We start from the raw sequence: 13527 nt of genomic DNA on the forward strand, positions 1-13527 counted from the left end.
ATTTTGGTAGTCGGTTGAAAATCATTGGTGCAGTTCTTAATTCTACCATGGATTTAGTAGATTATACTACAAAATTTGTTTGCGTGTGTGATCTCGCCCTAAAAGCCATTGGTAACCGAGTGTGTAGCTTGTTGTTACCGAGCAAATCTCGCATACTCTGAGATAACGCCCTAAAAGCCATTGGTAGCCACGTGTGTAGCTCGTTGTTTCTGAGCAAAAGTAAGAATAAGCATTCAAACCAAAATCACGGGCAGGTAGATAACGATCCTTTCTTCCCCATAGCGTTGTTAAATAGCATGAAAATCCATTCAAATGCTCAGAAACAACGAGCTACACACATAGTTACCAATGGCTTTTAGGGCGAGATCAGAAGTTATGCGAGAAATGAATGGATTTACACGTTATTTAACACAGATACGATGAAGAGGAGATCTTCCTCTATTTCCTTGTGGTGATAGTTTTCATCCTGGTCTAATCATTTGTTTAGAAACAAGTAGCTACACACCCGGTTACCAATGGCTTTTAGGGCGAGATGACAAATTATGCGAGAATCCATCTTACACATTGATTTCATTTAAATGAGACTGAATGAACCTTGTTGCCACAGACAAACAGACGTAACAGCTAGAACAATAATTGTTATCAATTTAAAACATAGTCACGCGAATCAGAGTTTATATACACAGAGTTGCGCGAAGAGACTTCTTTGAATGCTTGTTCTTCTTCGTCTTCGAAAACAGCCCCTATCTGTTCTGCTGAGCTGCTCGATAGGTAGACGGTTTGACAGTTCGATAGGTAGATTTGGTTTCACTCTTCGCGCAACTCTTCATTCATAGACTCTGACGCGAACCTTCACGCCCAATGCTAAAAATACTTCGTTTGGCCAACCGTGAACTAGGCGGTAGTGAGAAAACGTCAAAATCGAACAAAAGCGATGCGAGCGCCACGGGTGGCCCATCGGCCAACTATACCAAATATTAGAATTGGGCGCTATTCTGCTGTGCGATGAAAATAATTAGAGTGTTACGCCTGTTTGTCTGTGTTGTTACTGTTAATTAAAAGTATGTGTGGAACCATAGGCTAGGGGAAGTGGTTCACCTAGCATGAATGAGGGATGAACTTATCGCTGAGAAAAAGTAGATTTTGTATGAAATTTGACAAGTATTTGAATGACAGATTCATCCTTGTTCATCCACTTCTCCTAGCCTATATAGCAAAAATCTATATAGTTTCACACATAACGCGTATATGGAAAATGAACTCGTGAACATCATCAAAAGAAGTCAACCATTTTCTGGAACCAGGTTGAAAATCATCGATAAACACGCAATTACAAGTAGTTTGGTAAGTTTTTTTTTAAATTGGTTAAACTATAAAACACCTAATTAATTGATATTTCATTTTAGCAGCTAGGAGATCGAGTGCGAAACGACTGAAAAGGTTTTCGGCAGCCGGTAATCAAACAATTTTCGAGAGAATCTGCTTCGGATCACCTCCACGTGGCATCAGATGGCTGAAACCAAGTCGCATTCGAACCCACGAAGCGAACCGTTACCCCTTCAGGGGAGGACATCCGTCAACCCGGAAAGTTCTGTATTGGCGTGGAACATTGTGTAGATTATGAACTTATTTATTGGATACAAAAATATGGCTAGAGATAAAGAAAGTGGATAAATTATCATTATTTATTATACATATTTGTTTCTAATATTGAATAAAAATTAACTATGTTATTTATTGATTAACCCTAGGGCCCATTCACAAATTTCATAACGCTAGAGGGGGTGGGTGGGTCTCCTAACAGTGTTACGGCCCATACAAAAAATAAATAATGCTCATACAAAAAGCATTACAAGGGGGTGGGTGGGTGTTCAAAATGACCATTTTAAGCGTTATGAACATAATTCAAATATATTATTACAGTGGGGATTCGCTCGTTGGGGGTCCGCTACATGGAATGACTCGATGGTTGGATGTTCGCTGGTTGGAAAATATTCCAACTAAAAAGCACTCAAATGTCAACCGAAAATGTCAAACTGACTTTGACGTCTGAGTACCGTCGCATTGCAGTCTCCATATATAGAACAAATGCGTATGTATATGTGCGTTTTGTGACGATTTGCTCTCCAGATGCGTTAGTGTGGAACATTTTCACCAGCTGTCAGTTTTTCCAACTAACGGATCGGATTCGCTAGATGGAAGGCAGTCGTGTTCCAACCAGCGAATCCCCGCTGTAAATGAACCTTGATTATGTATCTCACACATAATTACCATGTACCAATGCAAATCCAGCCTTTTACGAGCGCTAATGGCTGCCGCAAACAGGCTCACTTTCTGGTAGGGATTAAACGATTTGACGTTTAGCTTGGGTCCGTTCAATAGAAAACGACCCAAGCCAAACGTCAAATCGACATGTCCCTACCAGAAAGCGAGTCTGTTTGCGGCAGCCATTAGCGTTTTTAAAAACCTGGATTGCAAATATCTATGTGTGAAACAAATAACGACGATATGAAGATTTTTATCAGTGTACAAAAATGCTGACAAACTTGCGTCTTGTCATCTTTATTCGCAGAAGAGAGGATCGATGAAGAGAAATGTGACTTACGCCCTTATTCTAGCACACGCTTGAAATGGACTATGGTCTAATCCACCGGTGTACTAAATTTGCTCGGTCTGAGAATTGTGCAGGGCTGCCACATATACAGATTTATCTGTATTACACAGATATTTTTACTCTGACACAGATTCAATTTGTATGAAACACAGGTTTTCTTTCAACAATTTTTGTATGGACACAGATTTTTTTGTATGGGACACAGATTTTCTAACCTGGAAGATACAGATTTTCTATCAAATCATCTGGCAGCTCTGGAATTGTGACACTTGAGCGGGGCACGCTCCCGTATGGTCGCCACGTGATCTGGACCCGCTCTAGTGTCAAAATTCTTCGACCGAGCTGGTTTAGTACACCAGTGGATAAGACCATTTTGAAAAATTTGAACCAGTCTAATATGCATTGTTATGAATTGAAGTGTACTAAACTTATGCACTTTCAGTGGGTAGAACGAGCAGAACCGGAAAGAATTAGATAACCCACGGGATGCAACTGCCGTTTTTTACGGAAAATTTAAAAAAGTTTAATCCCGAAAACTTAACATAGGTATTGTTATTAAATACAAAGATGTCCGGCAAAAGTTCGGTACCAGGTGACCCGGAGCTTGACATTGATTTGACTGGAGTCCTCAAGGATACGCAGAATGTATTCCAGGTGTGCTAACTTATCCTGATGGAGCGTTTTTATGTTTACAATTCACGTAATCTTTGCTACTGCCAGACCCTCATCAAAACCCGACGGGACCTGCGAAGCTCTCAGCTGGAGACCAAAATTCACAAAGAGCAGCTGCAATCTGCGCGCCAACGGCTGGAATCAAGCGATCATCGGGGCATTCCCTCCGAATGGAATCGTCTTTCGAAAAGTTTGAACAATGTTATCAAAGTGGTAAGCAACCGGAAGGACATCACCGAATACGAGCAAACCATCCGGCAGCTGACGGAGGACAATGAGCGTTTGAAGAAACAAATGAGTTCCTTGGAAGTCGATCACGTGACGGCCCTGGAGAAGCAGAAATCTGCCCTCAGGAAGGAACACGACAAGGAAGCTGCTCAATATTCGAAGCAAATATCGGAACTTATCATCGATAAAGAACTAGCTGCTTCGGAAGCATCGATCAAGTACGACCAATTGCAATCGCGGATCGATAGGATCAGAGCGGACAATGAAGAACGCTGCCAGGCACTGGTCGCGCAGTACGAAAAGCTAATCCAATCGTTGTCCGACCAGAAACACAAACTGAGGGAAGAGAACATGGCACTTCAAAGGCGGGAAATGGAATTGCGCGATCAGTTGGATCGTCTGCAGAATCATTCCACTGACTATATGCTCGGGATGGGTGGTCGTCGTGTGGCCCCCATAGATTTAGGGGGAAGCCAACGGTATGCCGAGGTTGTGGAAACGGTTCCGCTGCAGTCTGCCATCTCTAGTCAGGCATTTGGCGGGAAAATGACTGTAACTAGAACGGAGGATTCGGCCAGCAGCAGTCAGCGATCATTGCAACCTATGACTCGAAATGACCGCGGAGCGCCGGAAGTGGTTGAGGTCAGTTCCAGCAGCGGCAGAGGAAAACCACAGGGTAGTCCACAACACCCAGGACTGGGTGGCCACGTGGCAAACCCGCGCAAGAAGAGGAAGCTCTTTTCTCAATGCTAATCTAGAAAGATGATTCGTTTCTTTCATTATTGAACATCTAGATCGACCTGGCTTTGATACTCTATTGAAGTAATAAAATATAATATTGAACAACATTGCATTTCTTATCCATTGATTAGGGTTACCGATCGCGTTACATAGTACCCAGTGCCGTAGCGTGCGGTTGACCAGGTTTGATCCCTCCAAGAGCGCAAGCTTTAACCTTCCAGTCGTCGCGCGGTTCGCCACCGTCAGCGCCACCACGCTGCTGTTGTGAGCGAAAAGCGAGCTTTTTTCACCAGTGTTGTACAAAATACAACAGCGCGACGACTGAAGTGTTAAGGGAGCACCAAAATGATTGTCACAATTGGGTTGTTTAGTGCTGAAAAATTCACTGTTTTTTGTAGGTTGATCCAAAGAGCACATTTTTCTAAGTGTAACACGATATTTTTGCGCTTTAATATCGCAATTTTGATATAATCTTCTTCTTTCTGGCGTTAAGTTTCCACTGGGACAGAGCCTGCTTCTCAACTTAGTGTTCTTATGAGCACTTCCACAGTTATTAACTGAGAGCTTACTATGCCAATGACCATTTTTGCATGTGTATATCGTGTCTTTTTTCTTGGCAATGGGGGGATAATCTGCTCAACAGACGCCGTGTGGGGTTGGAGACCATTTACTACATGCAAGCATTAAACAGGACTACACCCCCGACCCACTAAACCATTCCCATTGCCGCCAAACCCTTCGTCTCTCCGGGACCACCAAGAAGGCATTGCTTTGGAGAGGGGCCATTGCACATCGCAACCTCCAGGTTAGCTGCGTAGCCATGCAGCAACGAACATCGATGACACGCTGGTGGACCCCCCCAAGGTAGCATGCTGGCGCTTTGCCAGCTTCCCCCCTCACCTCCCATTGTCCGCTGAAGGCGGGCAGGGTCGACCACTACGCCCGCGCCCAGCTGCACCGCAGGTATCAAGAACTGATACTGCGGGCTCCGCAATTTGACCTACTGAAGGCTCAGGCCCTATCAGCTAGCACCAGCTGGGATTGCTGACGAAAAGGCCTCCACCTGCCCCGAACAACCAGAGGCTCGTATCCACCCAGTAGGCCGGCGCCACGACAGCAACGCTACCAGGATGTTCTCCCCGCGGCCACTTAATCGCTGTAAGGGTCGATTTCGGCCGTAGGGCACCGGTATGACCTACGTAGCCGACTGCGAACCCTTGGACCACCTGTTGATTAGCGTCTGCACTAGTCACTCCTCGAGTCCACACGCCACCTCCTTTGGAGTTCCGAGACGATGTGGGTGATAGCCGATGAAACGGCATTCCAGCCAAACTCGTCTGCACACATCCTCTGGACCAAATTGTCCGGAGTCGTGTCCCGACCGCATGTGGCAAACATGCGGTCACGCATTGTGCGGAAACGCGGGCACACGAACAAAACGTGTTCCGCCGTTTCCTCTAAACCTGCACAAACTGGACATTCGGGAGAACCCGCATGACCGAAACGGTGTAGATACTGTCTAAAGCAACCATGTCCCGAAAGGACCTGTGTCAGTTGGAATGTTAGTTCCCCATGGCGCCTATTGACCCAGATATCTAATCTCGGAATCAACCTGTGAGTCCACACTCCCTTGGTGGAACTGTCCCACGCACGCTGCCATTTGACCATAGAGGCCAGTCTGGCAGTCCTGCGTATGCCTCTTGTGCCGCGCCTTTCGAAGCACTCTAAGTCTTCCATGATAAGGATACCAATAGACACCTTACCGGTGATGACGCAGAGTGCATCGTGTGACACGGTACGGTACGCGCAACCATCAGGCATATTAGCCTATATGTACTCTCCAGCTTGCTACGGTAGCTGTTGGTACTTAAAGCCGTGCCCCAAGCCGGGCCACCATATTTCAGTATGGACGAGGTGACGCTTACTGGCGTACACCGCCGAGCTACTGGACAGCTCTCTTGCAGGCATAATCGACGTGGCTACCGAAGGTAAGCTTATCGTCGATCATCACCCCAAGTGTTTGACGGAACGCTTCGAAGTGATCGTGCAGTCGCCTACACTGATCACCGCTTGCTGCACCGACTTTCGGTTGTTGACAACAACCGCCTCAGTTTTGTGGTGAGGCAATTCCAGTTTCCTGGAGCTCCTCCATTCCTCCACAATTGCGATCGAGTGGGCTGCAGTCAATTCTACTTCTTCGATCGATTCACATTAGACCTCCAGCGTAATATCGTCGGCAAAGCCAACGATGACCACACCCGCCGGGAATTTTAATCTCAACACTTCGTCGTACATGACATTCCATAACACCGGACCCAGGATGGAACCTTGCGGAACTCCTGAGGCTATGTGAAAGCACTTCCGACCCACCTCTGTGTCATAGATTAATACCCGATTCTGGAAGTAACTCCCGAGAATCTTGTACAGGTACTCGGGTATCCCCAGACGCAGGAGCGCATCAGCAATAGCCGCCCAACTAGCACTATTGAATGCGTTCCTTACATCCAGAGTCACTACTGCGCAGTAGCGAATCCCCTTCCTCTTACGTTGGAGTGCTATCTCAGCGGTTTTCTTAACCGTCAGAATAGCGTCTACGGTGGACCTCCCTTTCTGGAAGCCGAACTGGTTGCTTGAGAGACCATTTACACCCTCGGTGTACCTCAACAGTCTGTTGAAGATGATCTGCTCGAGCACCTTACCCGCCGTGTCGATCAAGCATATTGGTCTATACGCCGACGAGTCACCGGGTGGTTTTCCCGCCTTTGGCAACAATACCAGGCTCTGCCTCTTCCACGCATCTGGAAATACTGCCTCGTCCAGGCATATCTGCATAGCAGATCTGAACATCCCGGGAGCCTCCAAGATTGCGACTTTGAGGGCCAGGTTTGGAACTCCGTCCGGACCTGGTGCCTTACCTATACTGAGGGATTTTGCAATCCCTACAAGTTCCTTATCGGTCACCCTCTCTGAATCGCTAGCCCCAATCCCCGGCTTTCCTACGAAAGGAGGCCAATGACTAGGGTTGTGGCGCGGAAAGAGCCTCTCGATGATCCCCTCCAGCATCTCTGGAGGTAGGAGCCATTGCACCTCTTGTCTTCGCCATAACGATCCTGTAGGCACAGACAAACAGACGTCACACTCTCATCTATGTCCATCGACCACCTTTTTAACGGTCGATTCAAATATATGGTAGGTGGCCAATCCACCACCTGCAGCGCTCGCATCGTTTTAGTTCGTGTTTGACGTTTACACACTACCGCCACCTGTTGGCCCATCGGCCAAACACCATGATTTTAGCATTGGGCGTACATGTTCTTGCGACTATGTTTTTGGTCGCGATAAGTTCTAAGTGTTACGTCTGTTTGTCTGTGCTGTAGGCATCGCCCCACGGATTCGCGTTGGCACTCTGACAGAGTCCCTCAAAGCAGGCCTTTTTGCTTGCCCTTATCTCGGTGCACCTTGTTCAAAGCTTTTTAATTTTTGCAGGTTTACGTAAAATTCGAGAAAATTTTTAAAGACTGTTTTCATTCTAGAGCGTTTCCTAGTGAATATTGTTTATTAAAATCTACCATGTTTATTAAAATACTCAAGAAATAATAAATGAATATAGCTCAAGTAGTACTCTAACATTAGCTTATATTTATGAGGCTTATGTAAGAAGGCATACACAATTTTTAAAACTCTTTTAAAGGTAGATTGTCTGAATAACCAGAGGTTCTTAAAGATTTCTCAAGAATTGTAAATAAAATTACTGTTTATATGATCAGAGATGAATTTAAAGAAACTACTGGATTCACTGCCAAGAACCGTCACGTCTTATACGTGCCTTTATCAAAGATTCTATGAAATGCATACTCCTTAAAAGATGATAGTAGACATTGCCAATTCAATTATTTCTCCATCAGGTTTTAATACATTTGTCCAATATTTCGAAGGAATAAATCTCGTTAATGCTATTATTAGTCATATAACGTTGATTTAAAAAACGAGCATCAATTGCTGAATATATTCAAAATAATGCGTGACCAATTCTCGCATACTCTGAGATAACGCCCTAAAAGCCATTGGTAGCCACGTGTGTAGCTCGTTGTTTCTGAGCAAAGGAAAGAATAAGCATCCAAACCAACATCACGGGCAGGTAGATAATGATCCTTTCTTCCCCATAGCGTTGTTAAATAGCATGAAAATCTTTTCAAATGCTCAGAAACAACGAGCTACACACATGGTTACCAATGGCTTTTAGGGCGAGATCAGAAGTTATGCGAGAATTGATCATTGAAGGTCACTCTTCCGGCACTAACCGTATCATAACATCGGCGCCACCATATATGAGATTTAACCTTGTGCTGTTCTGTCAAACTCACACGACTACGGTGGCACTATCTGTGCTTTTCATAGCGGCCGTTTTGCTTATTTTTATGGTCCATTCCTTTAATATTCAAGAATTTGTCGAATATTTTTGCTTTATACTACAATAGTTATTTGCTCATACAAGAATAATTTTCAAGAATTTTCGTCGGAGTAGCACAATGGATTTCTATGAAGAAATTTAAAGGTTACACAATGCATTCATGTAAAATAGTTTAAGATTTTATTCTCAAGAAATACTTAAAGAGACCAAAATTAGATTTCTAAGGTAATCTTTCCAAAATATTTTATAGAAGTTTCATGCAAGTATAGCAAAAGAGAATTAAATATCAAATGTTGTCAATCAATAAAATTGATTTTACAAAAAAATTTGCATGGATTAAAACATCAGTCAGTTCGGAGCATTGTTTTGGAGAAACATTCTGTGATAATTGCGCTCAGGAATGAATCAATTTATTCGTTGAGATTCTTTGCAAATCTTCCCGGATAAAAAATACAATACAAAAACAATATAACGTATTGGAACAGTACAATTCAATATATTACAACAGTAATAGTACAGTAACAGTGTTACTTTGTTCTTGTAGCCTTTCTTACTCATGTTTTTCTCAGCTTTCTGATGGTAATAGAATGGTGATGGTAATGGTAAAAGACCGTTTTATGACGAAATTCAAGATTTTTTAGCTTCAAATGAAAGCTACACCTTTCCTCTATACGATGCCACTAAGTTTGCTTTGTGTTCAAAGGGAGATATAATATAATATTGAGGATTTTGCCCTCCAATAGACTCACACCTAAATAATTTTGTCCCACCAAAATATTCTCCCACCATGTTTGCCATATATTGGATGGCGTCGTAGCTAACAAAACCAACAAGTAACGCACATGTAACGCATTATGTTGGATTGTACTTTGAATGCAAGGTGCGTGCTTCTATGAAAGTGCCATATAAACTGATGTGTGAGTATTTATTTTTCCTCGTTGAAGATGTGCACGATAATCTATTCCTCAACTAAACGAACAATATAAATAAAAATAAGATTTGTCAAAAAGCTGGCGTACAATCAGTGAAATAAATTGGTCGGCGTTAAGTCTGAAAGAGGATGCTTGAATGAAAGAGTGAGTGAGAAAGGACGAATAATTGGAAGGTGGTGCGCGGATGGCATGACGATCGATCCATTTGGAATTTTCAGTTTGTCAACGGCTTTTGGGGTGAACGAACACCTTCAGTTTAATTTTGCAATTTCTTGCAAAATTATGTTCCACGAGTGTCGGTTACCACAGGGACCAAGTACAAAACTTGGGAAAATTAGATTATTCTTTCGTTAGATACGAAATTACCTTACTTCCATTTCACTTTGATCAGATTTGATGAATGCTGTAAACTGCGAGAGATATGTAATAAATTCACTTTGAAAGTTCAATAAAAATCGATAAAAGTATGCAGTCACCAAGTGCAGTGGACCAAGTGCTTATTAAAACGAGGAAATGAAAAACATTTCAAGAGATTTGTAATATTTTTCGACATCGAATGATTCTTCTACTCATCCATCAATAGATCAAATTGTCGTTTTTTTCAATAGAAATTCATAAATATTACTTAATGCGATGCATTTGATTTTGATTTTTGGGCTTTTAACATATATTTTAACATATATATTTAACAGATATATCTAGGTGAGTGGTCAGAAATTGCAACAATTTGTGTACAGACCAAGTGTTGAAAAGCAATAAACTGATTGATTATTGCATTGTTTGAGTCGATTTCAGAGTCCGATTGTAGTTTATGGTAGTTCTATGGTGTATGTCGAAATGTTAAAATGCCACTGATTTCGGGATTGACGATATGGATTATTGAAGAATTTACGATACTGGTATCGAAGGGTCTTGATGATCTGAGTATCTTAGAGATATGCACCCAGTTTGACCATGATCGTTATTTTCCTAGAAATTGTTCCGTCAGAATGAACTAACTCACTGAACGGTGGTCTTTAGTTCAGTCAGAGTGGACCAATTACACATAGTCCATCAAAAAATCGTTCTTTCAGAGGTTTGGATTATGGTTTTTCATAATTATCACTTCACATTATATTGTGTGAAAGTAACACAAGGATGTGTAGAAATATTGAACAAGAATTTTAACGGGGTAAAAAATTACAAAGCGTTAGACGTTAAGCCCATTTTTTTCAAAATGTGAAAAATGTCACTCGGTCCACTCTGACCTAACCAATTGGAATTCTAATGATGTGTGCCGATGGCGACCTGGTTTCGGCGAAAATTGCTCAACAAGTTCCTCGACTTCTTGTCTAGTCCACGATACTGAAGACGGCCTTACAGTTTAGGTCGAAATACGCGTATCTATCTGTAGTAATTAAGTAGAGTAAGTTACGGCATTCCTCACAATAGCACACTATACACTAAACATAGTAGCCATCGACATAGAGTATTGACTGACGTAGGAAGGAATAAGATTATTCTGTAATAAACCATCAAACAGATAAGACGCTTTATTATTCTGCGTACCACATATCAGAAGTGGGATATACCTCAATCATTCCTGAGCCGTTTTCCGTCATTTCGCCATTTCGTTGCTGAGTAATCGTAAGAAGTCAGATCTCAAAATGCTCGAGGATATCGGAACAAATCTTCCTTCTCTGGCAGGAGAAAACCAATCTGATGCGATAAATACAAGAATTTGGACGAATTGCCGCTACGGAGATTCAACTGCAAACCAAATTTCAAGACTACGAACCGAAGGGGTGAACCGAATTGAGAATTCAAGTTACTGCGTGAAATTGGACGATATCGGTGAATTTCTTCCAAGTTTTGCAGGAAATGAAGAAGAAAATGTGAACAATTTCGTTGAAAGCGTTGAACATGTAAGGAAAATTTTCAATGTTAATGAAGAAATAATGAAGCTGATCGTTTTCAAGAAATTACAAGGAAATGCCCAGAAATGGATGATGTCGCAAGAAAAAATTTTCACCTCAAATTTACCAGAAATTTTAAACCTTTTGAAGATAACTTTTACGTCAACCATGACAACGCTTGAATTACGGAAGAAACTTGAATTACGTAAATGGAAAAGCCGTGAAACATTTCAAGAATATTATATTTCGAAAAGGATCCTCGCTTCACCATTGAACCTTGAAGAGATCGAGTTAATTGAATACATTATCGAAGGAATTCCGGGTAACAATCTGAAAAATTTTGCGAAAATATCAAGATTTAAATCTGTTATTGTTCTTCATCAAGCTTTTGACGTTGGATAACGTCTTACGGCAACATATGGGGGTACAATTCAGAAAAACGAAAAATTGAGCATGTAACGAAAAATGGTCAGGTTTTGACCGCTAATAACTCAGTCATTTATCGATAGATTTTCAATATGTATCCATGAATCGATTGGAAATTTATCTACGCGTCGATTCAAATGGAGGACACTATTGATTATAAGCAACAAACTATTGAAATATCGTAAAACGTTGACCCCTTTCTTATCTAACCAATCACGTTCAAGCACATTTTTCGGTTCCGCTTCCCACTATAAAAGCGCACCGCACCCTGCTTCTTCCCTCATTCTTCTTTTTGCCGTCAGACTGTGAACACGGTCGGCGAGCAAATTTCGAGAGTCATTCGCGTCCTCAGTTCAGTTTTCAATAGGACGCGAATACAACACGCATTAGAACCGAAGAACCAAGCATTTCGGAGCCGCAGCAACTGAAGCCGCTCATTTGAGTGCACCAGCCAGCATAATCGTTTTCGGCCTAAAATCGTCGCTACCAGCCAGTGCTCCGCTGTCATTGCCATGCGGGAGGCTAGCGCGGTCATTCTGGTTCATTAGATCGAACGGCACAGCCGTCACCGTCCGTGTGATATTCCCTAATTTGTACGAGATGGCTGAAGAAAATCGACCAAAGCCGCTTGTTGAAGCGCACATCGTCATCCGCACCGCAAATCTCATCGGGCGAGGAGGATTGCAACAAGTGCGCCGTCAAAGTGTGTCTGTGTTACGCAAATTCAACAATTCAATCGGCACTTTTCAGAGCCAACAAATGTGTTTTAAAGAGTTGCTTGTGTAATATTCTTTAATTTGTTCGAGATGGCTGAAGAAAATCGACCAAAGCCGCCAAAATGTGTCCGTGTTACGCAAATTCAACAATTCAATCGGCCCTTTCCGGAGCCAACAAATGTGTTTTAAAGAGTTATTTGTATAATATTCCCTAATGTGTTTACCACATACTTGCTATAATCTCTTAATTCATCTCATAGCATCATACAATAATTGATTAATTACGAATAATTGACAATACGGCAATTTCGAGCTGTTTCCGAGGATGCTGCTGCAGTGCCGTCGGGTTGCAATAACAGCATAATGCTAATCTGTACATCCCTTACCCAGACATCAGTTTCATATAGCCTATTTCCCAGATAAGAAAACGAAGAATATGAAAGGAGGAGCATCATCTGCTATTCTAAGGGTATAAAGCATCCCTCCTTCGTTGAATCTGGTTTCATTCTGTTTTCGCTTTCGAGCTGGTAAGAGCTTCTTCAAACCTGCTCAGCTCCTCGCTACCAGAGGCAAGCTGTTGTACGAGATGGCTGAAGAAAATCGACCAAAGCCGCTTGTTGAAGCGCACATCGTCATCCGCACCGCAAATCTCATCAGGCGAGGGGGATTGAAACCAGTGCGCCGTCAAAATGTGTCCGTGTTACGCAAATTCAACAACTCAATCGGCCCTTTTGAGAGCCAACAAATGTGTTTTAAAGAGTTATTTGTATAATATTCCCTAATGTGTTTACCACATACTTGCTATAATCTCTTAATTCATCTCATAGCATCATACAATAATTGATTAATTACGAATAATTGACAATACGGCAATTTGGAGCTGTTTCCGAGG

General features: G+C 42.4%; 1 protein-coding gene across 1 annotated transcript; it reads left to right on the forward strand.

Moving 5' to 3' along the window:
• Positions 1–3013: 3013 nt before the first annotated feature.
• LOC5572703 lies at positions 3014–4362 on the forward strand. The gene is made up of 2 exons (XM_001660476.2): positions 3014–3268; positions 3335–4362. The coding sequence occupies exons 1-2, from the start codon at positions 3182–3184 to the stop codon at positions 4265–4267; spliced, it is 1020 nt and encodes a 339-aa protein (XP_001660526.1). The 5' UTR covers positions 3014–3181; the 3' UTR covers positions 4268–4362.
• Positions 4363–13527: the final 9165 nt, after the last annotated feature.

This window comes from Aedes aegypti, chromosome 3 (genome assembly GCF_002204515.2).
Source record: "Aedes aegypti strain LVP_AGWG chromosome 3, AaegL5.0 Primary Assembly, whole genome shotgun sequence".
NCBI classification, from domain to species: domain Eukaryota; kingdom Metazoa; phylum Arthropoda; class Insecta; order Diptera; family Culicidae; genus Aedes; species Aedes aegypti.

Bases quoted from the DNA above. Each gene is read 5' to 3' on its own strand.
- LOC5572703 (XM_001660476.2), top strand. From the start codon at position 3,182: ATGTCCGGCAAAAGTTCGGTACCAGGTGACCCGGAGCTTGACATTGAT. The intron at 3,269-3,334 runs GTGTGCTAACTT...TGCTACTGCCAG, and splicing joins ATACGCAGAATGTATTCCAG to ACCCTCATCAAAACCCGACG.